Source organism: Meriones unguiculatus, chromosome 5, assembly GCF_030254825.1.
Source record: "Meriones unguiculatus strain TT.TT164.6M chromosome 5, Bangor_MerUng_6.1, whole genome shotgun sequence".
In the NCBI taxonomy this organism is placed as follows: Eukaryota; Metazoa; Chordata; class Mammalia; order Rodentia; family Muridae; genus Meriones; species Meriones unguiculatus.
The window spans coordinates 44,014,990-44,028,739 of record NC_083353.1 but is presented as its reverse complement, the minus strand read 5'-3'; the positions used below and the strand labels follow the sequence as shown (position 1 = coordinate 44,028,739).

The following is a 13,750-nucleotide window of genomic DNA, read 5'->3' as shown; positions in this document are numbered from 1 at the left end:
CAGGGGTTCTGGGTTATCTCCATGAATAGTCTTTGGTTGGAGTATGAGTCTCTGGGAAGTTCCCTGTGTTCAAATTTGCAGGTAAATTGTGGGATCTGGAAAGGATCATCCTGAGTGAGGTGTCCCAGAAGCAAAAAGACACACATGGTATATACTCACTCATATAGACATACAACATAGGACAAACCCACTAAAACCTGTGTATCTAAAGAAACTAAGCAAGAGAGAGGACCCTAACCAAAATGTCCAATCCCCATCCAAAAAGGCAAAGAGGATGGACATCAGAAGAAGAAGAAAACAGGAAAAAACCTAGGAACCTACCACAGAGGGCCTCTGAAAGCCTCTGCCGTTCAGACTATCGGAGCAGATGCTGAGCCTAATGGGCAACTGTTGGGCAGAGTGAATGGAATTTTAGGTAAGAACTGGGAAATAGTAAGAGCTGGAGAGGACAGGGTCTCCACAAGGAGAGCAACAGAACAACCTTGGGCTTTTTTTACTTCCTTTAGTTGGGAAACGTTTAATGACATCTTCTATTTCCCTAGAAGCTAGACTTCTATTTAAGTTGTTTATCTGATTCATCTTTGGTAAGTGGTATCTATCAAGATATCTGTCCATTTCTTTTAGATTTTCCATATTTGTAGAGTAGATGTTTTTGAAGTATGACCTAATGATTCTTTGGATTTCCTTGGTATCTGTTATGTCATCCTTTTTATTTTTTGTTTGGTTAATTTGGATAGTTTGTCTCTGCCTTTTAGTTAGTTTGGACAGGGGATTGTCTATCTTGTTTATATTCTCTAATAACAAATTCTTTGTTTCACTGATTTTTTTTTGTATTGGTCTTTTTGTTTCTATTTTATTGATTTCAGTCCTTAGTTGGATTATTTATTTTCCTCTACTCCTCTTGGATGAATTTGCTTCCTTTTTGTTCTAGAGCTTACAGGGGTGCTACTAAGTTGCTAGTATGGAGTCTGAACGTTCCTCTGACTACCATTTTTATTGTGTTTCATAAGTTCAGGTATGCTGTGCATTCATTTTCCTTGAATTCTAGGAAGTCTTTAACCTCTTTATTCCTGCCTTGACCCAGTGGTCACTTAGAGGATAGTTATTCAGTTTCCATGATTTTGTGGGCTTTTTGTTATTTCTTTTATTGTTAAAATATAGCTTTAATCTGTGAGAGTATGATAGGCTACAGGTGGTTATTTCAATTTTCTTGTACCTGTTGAGACTCACTTTGTGACTGAGTATGTAGCCAATTTTGGAGAAAGATCTGTGAGATCCTGAGAAGAGTGTATATTCTTTTCTGTTTGGGTGAAATATTCTCTAGACTTCTGTTTGGTCCACTTGACTCACAATGGCTGTTAGCTCCATTATTTCTCTGCTTAGTTTTTGTCTGGATGACCTGTCTATTGATGAGAGTAGTGTATTGAAGTCCCCTGCTTTTAATGTATAAGGTTCAATGTGTGGTTAAAACTTTACTAATGTTCCTTTTACAAATGGGGGTGCCCTTCATTTTGAGGCATAGATGTTCAGAATTAACATTTTTTTGCGGTTGGATTTTCCTTTTGATGAGTATGAAGAGTCCTTTCCCATCTCTTTTGATTAATTTTAATTAGAAGTCTTTTTGTTTTGAAGATATTAGAATGGCAACCTCAGCTTGCTTCTTGGGTCCATTTGCTTGGAAAAAAAGTTTTCCTACCCTTTAACAATGGGTAACAATGGGTGGTTTGTCTATGCTCAACTGACACAGAAAACAACCAAGAGATGGGACAACCAGGCTGAAGCCAGGAAGAAGTTCAGTGTATGGGAACAATAGGCCCAGGGGACATCAGTCCAAAAGTTGAATCCCAAATTAACTTAAACAAGGCTTTTCATGCCCCCTGTGTTGCCATGTCCCCTTGCATAGTAATCTAGATGACATATGTTTGATTGGCTTATTAAACTTCCTTATTACAGTCTGATAAACTGCCTCATGGATATAAATGTTTCCCCAAGCAACAGAATTTATCCCAATCTATTTATAGCAGAGGTGAAAGGAGGAGGAATTTGGTTTTAGAAGAAATGTTGTGTAGAGTGTTGAACCTCAAGGGAGCTGGCCAGTGGTGTGGGTCTTTCCTGTTTTCCAGGGCACCATACCTTGGTGACCAGTGCTGGAACTAACTGCCTTGCACCGTAAGACTGAACATGGTCCTATGCTGTGCAGAGGCTGTGTTTGGGTCAAAAGTTTTGATAACTCTGAGAATTTTAAATCCAGCTGTTGTTCGCATTGCTGTATACATCACATGTGCTTCTTGCAAAGAATTCTCTTCTGAAAGTTCTGTGTATGATTCCTTTCTTTCTGGAGTGTGTAACTATGGCAAGAAATGCCTCCTCATTTAATTTGTCAAAATAGCTATACCACAGGAAATTAAAATATTGAAATGTGTTAGACATGGTTACATCCTTCAAAACAGTGTGAGCTGTCCACGGCCATGATGCATGAGAGCCACCTCATAGGATTCCCATAATGACGCATTGAGGAAAAAGATAAAATAAAATAAAATAAAATAAAATGAAACAAAAATGCCCTGGTCATATCAGAAAAGGGATGAGGTTTAATTTTCTGCTACATGTTTGTTACCACACAGGTTAAAGTAAATAATTTTAACAGAAAAACAAAAACAAAAACACTGCTTTAGATTTTCATGTACACCAAAGCACATGAATACCATGCCATGACTGACAGTTCTGATGGCAGTGTGTTGGGTCCTCTTATAAAGAAATAGGCCCATCAATGATCAATGAATATTCAAACATTTATGTCCTTCCACACACAGACCTGAAAAAGTTAACGACATGTTTTTCAGTGTTCATAAACACAAAAGGGCTGACTGTGGCATAGCTGTGGACAACAAAGAGTCGGATATAGTAAGATGTTGCATCATTCAGGAACATAGTTCTTGAGCAGGAGATAAAGCAATCCAAGATGGACATCAACACAAAGAAGCTCATGAGCAGAAGGAAGGCCCTGTTAGCTCTTTGCTCTGGGGATGCTTTTGGAGAAAGCCTGGTGCTGTGAAGATGCCGGGCCTGCTTCCTGTGCCTGCACAAGAGAGCCACCATGTACCAAGTAGAGATGACCATAACACTAATAAGAAAGACTTCCCTGACGGCCATCAGTGTACAAAATGTGCTTTTCATGAGGTAACTCATGGGTAGGAGAGAACAGGACCTAGTAACGTACATGAAGTTATTCGAAGTCAAATTGGGAGTGGCAATAATTGATACTAAGAGGTGACTGCTAATGAGCACATAAAGGACACTCAGAAAAAGAAAGGCACATAAGATGTAATGGGCAGATTTGTGCTTGAACTTGGCTAAACAGGAGCTTCTGGGACTGAGGATGATGGCCTGGAGGACACTCAGCAGGCTGGTGGTACAAAGCGAGAGGCCCCTAAAAATTCTGTACAGGTAGACAATGAGTTTACATATGGTGTCATCCCATCCCCTCAAAGAAATAAAAATGTCCGTGGCTATGAATGCTATGAACATTAGCATCAGTAGGTGGATTAGTGCCAGCAGACCAATGAGCACGTCAGTGGGTCTAGGCCTGTGCCCAGGAATGAACTTGAGGATGTAAAAGAGAAGAAGGAAGCTGTTGGCTGAGATCCCAATGCCAATTTCAGAGAAGAAGGTGTTCCTTATGTCAGAAGAGTGTGAAGTCATCTTATGTGGAAACAAAGAGTGGCTGAGGAGAAAAGTAAAACAATGATTCACCATGATCAAGACCTCACATACCACTCCAGACCAGTCTTCTGGCCTCAGGAAAACATGCAGATGCTCCTGAATGCTTATTCCGCTGAAGACCTCCATTCTAACTCCTACCCCACAGACCATCCTCCTGCTCTCACTTGTCCTAAGCTGAGCCATGGCTGGACCCTGTGTCCCATGGTGGCTGCAGTGTGTGAGCTCCCTCAACATTAGAAACAGCAGCAATTATGTGTTCTCATGTTTGCAGGTTTGGGTTTTCCTGGAGCAGGAGCAGCATCTTACTTGGTTTTTACCCACAACATCTTGATGGCCAGACACATTATAGACAGTTTTACTATTTTGGGTAGAGTCTGAATGAGAAGGATTGTATAAAAGAAAAAAAAGCAGACCTTGCCAACTAAAGCGGTCCCATGGATTGGGTATGCACTTATTCTATTCAGGGCTATCTGTACTCTATTGAAAATCCTAATTTCTTAGAAAATTTCTATAGCAAATGTTGGGGGTTGTAATCTATGAATCCAGATGTTTCTGATTTTATTCATGATCTGCTGTTTCCTCCAAGTATGTCCTTCAATACTCTGAGGCCGGGTCCCAGTCACCTCCTCTTGAACATGTGAAGAACAGAGTGCTTGTGTCAGAGAGACACTGGGTGAGCAAGAACACACTGTTTACACACCAAACATGGGAGAATTCCAGCACATGATGGTCTCTGTGGATGTGTTGGTGGCTTATGTTTGTGGTCTGGGAGTGTTCAGGCAGCTCATAAAGACTGTTCAGCTCTGTCACTGCCTGAAACAGAAGATAAAAGACAAATCAGAAAACAATAGCACATTGGCACGGAGTCCTTTCAGAAAACTCTGGTGGATGATTCAGTCTTTGATCACTGCTCTGTACCTCCATCTTGCTTGGTTCTGATCTCAGTCCAGAGCTGCTACAAGAGAAGGGCAAGGTGGGCAAATGTCAGCAGGAGCATATACCGTGTCTTTCTCTTTCAGCGTGTGAAGTCAGGGAGTAAATAGAACTACAGTTCTAACAGACTTGGAGCTGTCCATATTACAGAATTAATTAAAGAAAAATGGTCCAACTCAGTCTTGAAAGGCAGACTCCATAGGAGTCAACATTCCCTCTCTCCATAATGGAGCTGCGATACTTCTCCACATACCTGATATAAACTTGCTGGTCCAAGTTTATATTAGTAAGTGTGGTGTAGATGCTGTTGAATTATTACAGTTTATACTTACCAGGTACCTGATATGCTGGCTCCAGGTTTATATTAATAAATGTGGTGTACATGCTGTTGAATTATTGTAGTTTTTTGATTTAGACTAAATAAACCACCATGACCAAAACCAAATTGGCTTGGGAAGCCTTTATTTCATCTTACAGCTGATAATCCATTGTGCAGGGAAGCTGAGGAGGGACTTGAGGCAGGAACCTGGGGCAAGAACTGAGGCACGTGTCTTGAGGCAAGAACTGAAGGACGCTGCTTACAAGCTTGTGTCTCATGGTTTTCTCAGTCTGTGTTCTTAAGTATCCTGAACCCTGAGCCCAGAGCCTGCACCCACAGTGATGTGGGCCCTCTCACACTGATCATCTATCCAGAAAATGCATCACACACTTGTCCATAGGCCAATCTAGTGGGGGCATTTTCTCAACTGAGGTTCCCTTCCCAAATGAGTCTAGTGTGTTGACTCAACAAACAAAAGACAAAAACAGCTGCCACAGTTGACCCCCTATCTACCTGACACTAAACACATCTCTGTTACACTATAACTTTGTCTCTCAATTTTGTTGTTCCCAAGATGTTAAACTAATGTCAACATTGCAATAGAAAAGTTCCATTTTTTTAAAAGTTCTATCTCTCAAGTCTCTTTCAACATTCAAAGCCTCTACAAAATATTCAAGCCTCTAAAACATTTAGTTTCACTAACATTTTCAAAGTCTCTCTAAAATACCCACAGTCTCTCTAGAACTCCAAACTCTCTGTAAATCTCCAAAATCCCTTTAAGTGTTCAGAGTCAAGAGACTTTGTGGGCTCCTGTAAAATAAAAATAAATATTTTCTTATGTAAAAGGGAAGAACCAGGGCACAGTCACAATCAAGTTCAACAAAGTCCAACAGTGTAACTCTCAGTGCCAGGCTTCTGGGACTCACCAGTGATCTTCTGGGCTCCTCCACACTGCTGGCAAAGCCTTCCACACAGCTTGTCTCCTAGGTTTAAACTGGCCTCGTCCCACAGCAGCTGCTGCTGGCATGTGATACTGACATCTCCAAATGGCTTGGCTCTGCACTGCAAAGGGGCCTAGCCTTCTTCAGTGGCTTCTTGGCTCTCTTCAGGGACTCTATACAGTCATATGGTGCCAAGTCACAGCTTCACTCCATGATCCCTCCATGTTTCAGAACAGTACCACCTGAGAAACTCTGTTTATTTGTTGTTTTTTTTTTGTTTTGTTTTGTTTTTATTTTGTTTTGTTTTTTTGTTTTGTTTTTTTTTTTTTTTTTTTTGACACAAGGTTTTTCTATGTAGCCTTGGCTGTGCTGAACTCCCTCCCTAGAACAGGCTGGTCTTGAACACCTGAGAGACTCCTGAGCTACCAAGTTTGGCTACCAGCATGAGATGCAGCCTCAGCAGTATTTAGGCCACAATGTCTGTAGGCTGAAGCTGAGAAAATACTTCAGAGGATTTTAATTGTTCCTGCAAGGCAAAGGTTTCATTTTAGTGGTTCCTTTTTTTAATTAAATTTTTATTTTTATATTAGTTAGAGTTTATTTACTTTGTATCCCAGCTGTAGCCCCTCCCTCATTTCCTCCCAATCTCACCTTCCCTCCCTCATCTCCTCTCTAAATACACTCACAGGGGAGGTCCTCCTCCACTTCCATCTGACCCTAGCTTATCAGATTTCTTCAGGATTGTCTGAAATGTCCTCCGCTGTGGCCTAGCAAGGCTGCTCCTCCCTCAGGGGTGGTGGGAAGGTCAAAGAGCCAGCCATTGACTTCATGTTAGAGACAGTCCCTGTTCCCCTTACTAGGAGACTCACTCAGATAATGAGTTGCCATGGGCTCCATCCAAGCACGGGTTTTAGGTTATATCCATGCATGGTCCTTGGTTGGAGAAACAGTCTCAGAATAGCCCTCTATGCCCAGGACAGAGTGTCTTTGAAAGACTCTGCCTAGCAGTGTATCAAAGCAGATGCTGAGACTCATAACCAAAACTTGGGCAGAGTGCAGGGAATCATATGAAAGAAGGGGGAGTTAGTATGACTTGGAGAGGACAGGAGCTGCACAGGACAAATCATTTTAATGGTTTTTAACTCAAAATATGAGTGACCCTCATAGAATCTTTAAGGGACTCTCAAGCTTCCCCATGGAACTGCATAAGAGAAGCCTCCATCATCTGCTCTGCTCTCAGCATTACATTCTAATATCACACCAAATAATCCACTGGAGTATCAGCACTCTATGTACTTTACACTCCAAAGTTTCAAAACCTTTCCACACTTCTCCCAAGGTCAGGTCTATCATAGTCATATCTCACGACCTAGTACCACTTTCTGTCTTCTCGAGTTTCTGTTACTGTGGGGAGATGAGGGATTATTTCACCACACAGCCTGTAGTTCTCCAGCCAGGGAAGCTAGGAGAGAACTCAAGACAGGGACCTGGAGGCAGGAACTGATGGAGAGGCCATGGAGTAGTGTTGCTCAGCAGCTTGCTTCTTAGAGCTTGCTCAACCTACTTTTTGTAGCACCTGGGACCAACAGACAGGGACGGCACTGTTCACAGTGAGCATGGCCCAGCCATATGAAATCAATCATCAATCAAGATAATGAGCTAACAAGAAAAGAAATAAGAAAAAGGAACTTGGTCTTTATGAGCACATCACACTATCAGACTGCCCAGGCAGTGAGCTGTCAGCTCTGCAGAGCAGGGCACAGGCTGTGCTGTTTTCAGCATCTCTTCAGAAACCACAGCCCTACTATGTACAGGTGCTTGCCCACAGGCCGGTCTGGTAGGGATGTTTCCCCAACTGAGGTTCTCTTGTCTGAAATAATTCTAGCTTGTTTCAAGCTAACATAAAACTTTCCAGCATAGACACCATGCATGCAGGAGATGTAATTTTGTAAATAAATTCCAGTGACATAGTAAAAACTTATCACTGAAAGTCAAGTGTGTACAGTGAAATTGTTTTACACTTATTTAAACTATGTCACATTGTCACCACAACTGGCAAATCCTACCGCGTGTGACAACCATGGGACATTGTCATGGAAGATACTAAGGATAGGCAAAGGGTTTAAAATTTCACAAGTATGGGGTACCATGACAGGAGTTATACCTGAAGCAGATGGTTGGTGAAAACATTGAATAAAGCAGATTTTCTGAAATAAATGTTCTGTAGCATCATAGAAATGGTTAATCCTTTATTAGATTATGGACCATGTGCTCCAGATAGCAGTAGAGTGTTGATTAAATGAGTGGTGCTCAATTATTCTTTATAAAGCTCATGTGTTTGTTTTCCAAATCCCAGTCACAAGAAGCAGAACACAGTAGGTTGGGGGCAGCTCTGTTTTCCAATGATCAGGTAAAATGGCAGTTGTCTCTACTTTGAGCAACTCAGACATTAGAGTTGTGATGTGATAGACCAGGAAAACAATGGAGAGACTGATGGGGCTCCATTGTTTCCAAGCTTTATTTACAACTTTTTAAAATTACAAACTACATTTACAAATGTCATCGGAAGCACACGCTCTGAATGTCATTTTATGGTTTCTGCACTGAGTGTCAGGTGCATGTTCTATACTTATTTCATGGAAGGAAAACACACTTGTAGATTTTAACTAATAGTTTGCATTGCATGTGTATTAGCACTGGCTAACTAAGAAGCAAAAGAATTCTAACATGCTTTTTCTCGTGTCGTTTCTGGAAATGCATATATTTTTTCTTTAATTCCACTGAGCTAACAAGAAAAGAAATAAGAAAAAGGAACTTGGTCTTTATGAGCACATCACACTATCAGACTGCCCAGGCAGTGAGCTGTCAGCTCTGCAGAGCAGGGCACAGGCTGTGCTGTTTTCAGCATCTCTTCAGAAACCACAGCCCTACAAACCAAAAGCTCTTAGGAGAGAAAGGCAGCCACAGAGACTGTGAATCCTCCCTGATACTCTTTTCTTTTCTTTTTTAATTTCATTTTTTCTTATAATTTTTATTTTTATATCAATCACAGGTTATTTACTTTGTATCTCAGCTGTAGCAACCTCCTTCATTCATTCCCAGTCCCACAATCCCTTCCTCATCTTCTCCCTGAACCTTTCAAAGTCCACTGATAGGGGAGAACCTCCTCCCATTCCATCTGACCCTAACTTATCAGGTCTCTTCAGGACTGGCTGCAATGTCCTCCTCTGTGGCCTAGCAAGGCTGCTCCTCCTTCAGCGGGGGGTGAGAGGAGTCAAAGAGCTAGCCATTGAGTTCATGTCAGAGACACTCCCTGTTCCCCTTACTAGAGAACCCACTTGGAAACTGAGCTACCATGGACTATATAGGAGCAGAGATTCTAAGTTATTTACATACATGGTCCTTGGTTGGAGAAACAGTCTCATGAAAGACCCCTGTGCCCTGATATATTTGGGCCTTGTGGAACTCCTGTCTTCTCCAGGTCTTACTAACTCCCCCTTCTTTCATATGATTCCCTGCACTCTGCCAAAGGTTAGGTTATGAGTCTTAATATTAACATCATGGCTTCAGGGATTCCTGCTTTGAAACCACTTCTGTCCTGGAAATGGAATTCAATAGTAGCAAAAGAGAAAACATACAGGCTTGCCAGGAGGGATAGACATGTCTCTAGTCATCCAAATATCTACACATAGCATGCACTGACAGCTACATCTAAGTCTTATACAATCAGGACCAGTAAGGCAGGCAGATTATAATTTCTAGAGAAAACCTTCTGGTGAGTGTTCCTCTCCTCAGGAACAAGCCACAGAGAATCCTCTAGCCTGGCTCCTCCCAGCTGAGCCTCATCAGCCCACCTGCCAGCCTGTGTATGCTGTAAGAAACCAGGAGATAGGACACACACTTTCAGACCTGCAGAATGGGTCAAGGGCCACCTCATCCAACCTAGAGGACTGGAGTGAAGAAAGCTGTGCCCAGCCTGGGATGACCTGTTGTAACATGTACTATGATTGCACTTTACACAACACAACAAAATAGGCTGCTTCCCAGAGGCAAGAAACTCTGTACATGGCACCAGGAAAACTCACCAATCTGTGAAATAGGTCCCATTAGGAAAGGCTGTATTGGAGAAGAGAAAGGGAAAGCATTTGGAAAGATTAGGAAAATAAAACTTGCACAGAGCAAGAAATGACCAACGGGGAACCTGAGATCTCCTCAGTTAAAACCAGTTGTGAAGGCTACAGCTGCTCAGGAGGTGGGGGGAGGAATTGAACTCCCTGTACTGCAGGAATTCAAGAAGCCGCGACTTTAGCCTGTGTTAGCCCACAGTTACCCAAATCATGGACAACTCACAGTCCATAGCATCATCACATAGAGGGGGTTGGTGGAGACACTGTCCATGCTCAATGAAAATGGCTGGAGGTTACTCAGTCAGGATGTCTACCTTTGGCACAATCCTAACTTTAAAAATAGGAAGACTCTAGGGATAAATGGCCAGTACTCCAGGGAAGGCAAAACCTTCACCAAGCATAGGCCAGTGCTGTTTCAGAGATGCAAGAAATAAATGAACTGTGGTAACGTTATAGGCAAATCATGAAGAGCCTTTTGGTTAAGGAATCGCAGCTCTGTCTGAAAGCCTGACTGAGAATTGTGTTTTTGAACTTTGAAGTGTTTGTACAGCATCTCTGAGCTCAGAGTGTCAGTGAGGCTGTACCCCAAGGTTTCCAAATCAGCCTCCAGAAACAGAAAGATTCGATGACCCTGAGGAGCAGGATGGCACAGACTCCAGACACAAACACTGGACCATGCATGGTGCTGCAGCACAACCTGCTCCCCCAGCACCCAGGGGAGCCTCAGGAGAGGCTTGGCTTTGCTGCTAAGAGCTCTGACCTCCCTCCCAGTGCATTCATTGCCTAAGAGAAAGGAGAGGGGGGTCAGTTCCTGTCCATCTCTTCACATAGGTTCATGAAAATTTGAGCTTTGGGATAAGTCTGGAAATGAAATAAAGACAGCAGGACAGGGTGAGGGAGTTCACTTCTCCAAATTTCCTCAAATAAAATGAGATTCAAGTTTTTCTATCATAAAAAGTTGCACAGATGCATGTGGAGAACATAGAGAAAAGACAAAACATGCAACCAGCTCTTCCCAGAATTCCTGATCTCAGTGAGTCAGGGAAGGGAATCTGCCACTGTCACTGTGCATTAATAGTTAGTGTCCTGGAAACCTCACCATCATAGCCATTTACTGACACCTCCTACCAAGCCAGTAGTGGCTAAGGGCTGACACCACTAATTTGTGATCTCTGAAATTGAGCTGAGAAGAATAGAGGCCATGAGCAAACACTAAAAGGAACATTTGCAGTCCTGTGGGGCCTCCCTCTGTGGAATGAGATTTTGAATCTACAGCCTCTATTACTTACACAGACTTTGGAAGTTTTTATACTTCACAGCACAGAAGATGTTACATCAAAACAGTTCTATGCACACCAAAGTTACAGATGCACAACCGAGGAAAGTGAGCTCTCCAGACCTTTCACTTCCCTGATAATTTGTCCTAGGAATAGGTAAATTAGTAAAAGAAATGTAACTTAACAGCTTATCCAGGTATACAGTGTGAGTTACTTAGTTCACAGGAATAAACATGAATTCTAAAGCAATTTGAAAGTCTAAAAATTAAGGAAATGAGTATGTTGAGAAGAAAATGTTCTTGTTGCCAATGCAGAACTCAGTCCCTTGTGCTGATGGTCTGTCAGAGCTCTGCAACTCCTCTGTAGCTGCTGAAAACCCCTCTTTAGCCTCCTCCTCCCACAGCCTGCCTGGGTTCCTACCACCTTCTGAATTTGCTCTTGGGTGCAGAGCACTTACCCAGATGGACGTGGCAGGGGAGGACAGTGCGTCTGAGGAGATTCTGCACAGCTTAGGTGAATGGAGAATTTAAGGCCCCTCTGTGACATTTATTTCTGTGTCTGTAGAAGATGACACGTTCCTGCTGGGGTCATGGAGACCTGGCCTCCCAGTGGAGCATCTTCTCTGCCTGTTGATCTTACTCCCTGTGTCCTGATAACAGCCATCTGGGGAGGGCTGAGAACAAACTTTATCTGAGCTCCCTTGCCACACCTGCAGGAGTGATCAGAAAGTTTGCACCAAATAGACAACAGTTTCTTTTCTCACTTTACACCTTAGGCTTAATTTTGAGCAATTTCTCCGCTGTACTGCCTCTCTTCTGAGATGCAGAACTCTTGATCCGCCAATGATTTACATGCCCATTTGAGGGTCCTCCTTCTACAGTGTGTGACAGCCTCTCCCCAGGTCAGTCTTCCCATGGAGCACCTGTTTTGTTGATGTATTTTCCAGTCTATCCAAACTCCTAGTTGCAGGATGTTAGCTGTGAGTGAAATCTGAAGGTGAATTGTGAAAGAAAGCAGATGGAATGCTGAGAGCTCAAGGCAGAGCTGGAGAGCCAGGGTGACCAGAGGCAGATGGGACCCAGCTGAGGCTGAGGACAAGCCGAGCTCTAAAGTCTGAATAAAGGGATGACTCCAGAGGTGGAGCCAGGAGGATTCAAGGCTATCCTGGCTACAATGACATTCTCACTTACAAAAGTTAAACAAACATAATGTTTTCAGGTGGATGATTTACATTAAGGACACTAGAATTAGAAGAGAAGCCTTTAAAAATATAAACCTCCTGTCTTATGTCAACAATTAAATATACAGGATAGATGGAAACATGATTCTAGAGAGAACTGGAAATTCAGAGATACTGAATGTTCTTTTATTTTTAGTCAGGGTCTCCCCATGTAGCCCTGGCTGGCTTGGAACTCACTATATACACCAGGCTTGCCTTGAACTCACAGATCTCTGCCAACTTCTGCCCCTGCCGGCAAACTAAGTGCTGGCACTAAAGGCATGTGCACACACATTTGGACCTGTTCATGTGTTCACATGTTTGTTTTAACAGTTTATTAATTTCTCCCCATTTTCTCCATCTTTATGTATCTGTAAATATTCCCTCCCTTTAAGTCATTCACAACATTCAATTTTGCGAGCATACAGCCTGTCATCAGCATTTCTCACCAACCCAGTATGTATAAAGGACATGTGATCTTCTTCTCCAGCTGCCCTGCCTACATTACCTAGTACTTAAGTCATTTCTTTAAATGATCCTTAAGGCTAACTTATGAGATCTACACATGGACAGTGACATCACTGCTCATGGATATGAGTGTGCTTTGATTTGTAATATCTCCCCAAATTGCTCTTTTCAGTTACTGAATAACAAATGAAACTGTAATTAGTATAGAAAAGCCCACCTGAGTTAGAGGCTTGCAATTGATTTCTCTTTATAAGTAATCAGGATAGAGCAAGCTCCCACTTTTCATGGCATTAGTTGAGGTCAAAGCTGTGTTATGTTCCATGTCTTATTCTGCATTTAAACTTAGGAGGTTTTCTCTATCTCTGTCTCTGTGTCTCTGTCTGTATCTCTGTTTGCTGTCCGTCTACTCTGTGTCTGTCTCTCTCTGGTGTGTGTGTGTGTGTGTGTCTGTGTGTGTGTCTGTGTGTCTGTGTGTGTGTGTGTGTGTGTGTGTGTATTCATGATATCCAAAATAAAGAGGCCAGCACCCAATTGTAAAGTTACTTTAAGAAACGACAACCCAGGCCTTGTATCCATATGTGGCCTCCCAGCACTGCAACAGGTGACCCTTCAATGGAAAAAAATGTGTGAAGGAAAAATTTGGAAGATGGAGTACATGGCAGAAAGATGAAAGAGAAAGTGAAGTGGAGGGGTTTATTCACTGTAGAAAATGGCGGAATTGGAGACTTAATGGCAGTGAGGAA

General features: G+C 42.4%; 1 protein-coding gene across 1 annotated transcript; it reads right to left on the bottom strand.

The window, feature by feature from the left end:
• Positions 1 to 2,783: 2,783 nt before the first annotated feature.
• Positions 2,784 to 13,508, bottom strand: LOC132653961 (vomeronasal type-1 receptor 51-like). Its single transcript, XM_060383285.1, has 2 exons — positions 13,480 to 13,508; positions 2,784 to 3,688 (listed from the first exon to the last, which is right to left on the bottom strand). The coding sequence occupies exons 1-2, from the start codon at positions 13,506 to 13,508 to the stop codon at positions 2,794 to 2,796; spliced, it is 924 nt and encodes a 307-aa protein (XP_060239268.1). The 3' UTR covers positions 2,784 to 2,793.
• Between the last annotated feature and the right edge of the window lie 242 nt (positions 13,509 to 13,750).

What these genes read in the sequence shown, in the direction of transcription:
- LOC132653961 (XM_060383285.1), bottom strand. Translation starts at nt 13,508, where the DNA reads ATGAATACACACACACACACACACACACA. An exon ending in CACACACACACACACACACA is followed by an intron (nt 3,689 to 13,479) that starts CACAGACACACA and finishes GACTTCACACTC; the next exon opens with TTCTGACATAAGGAACACCT.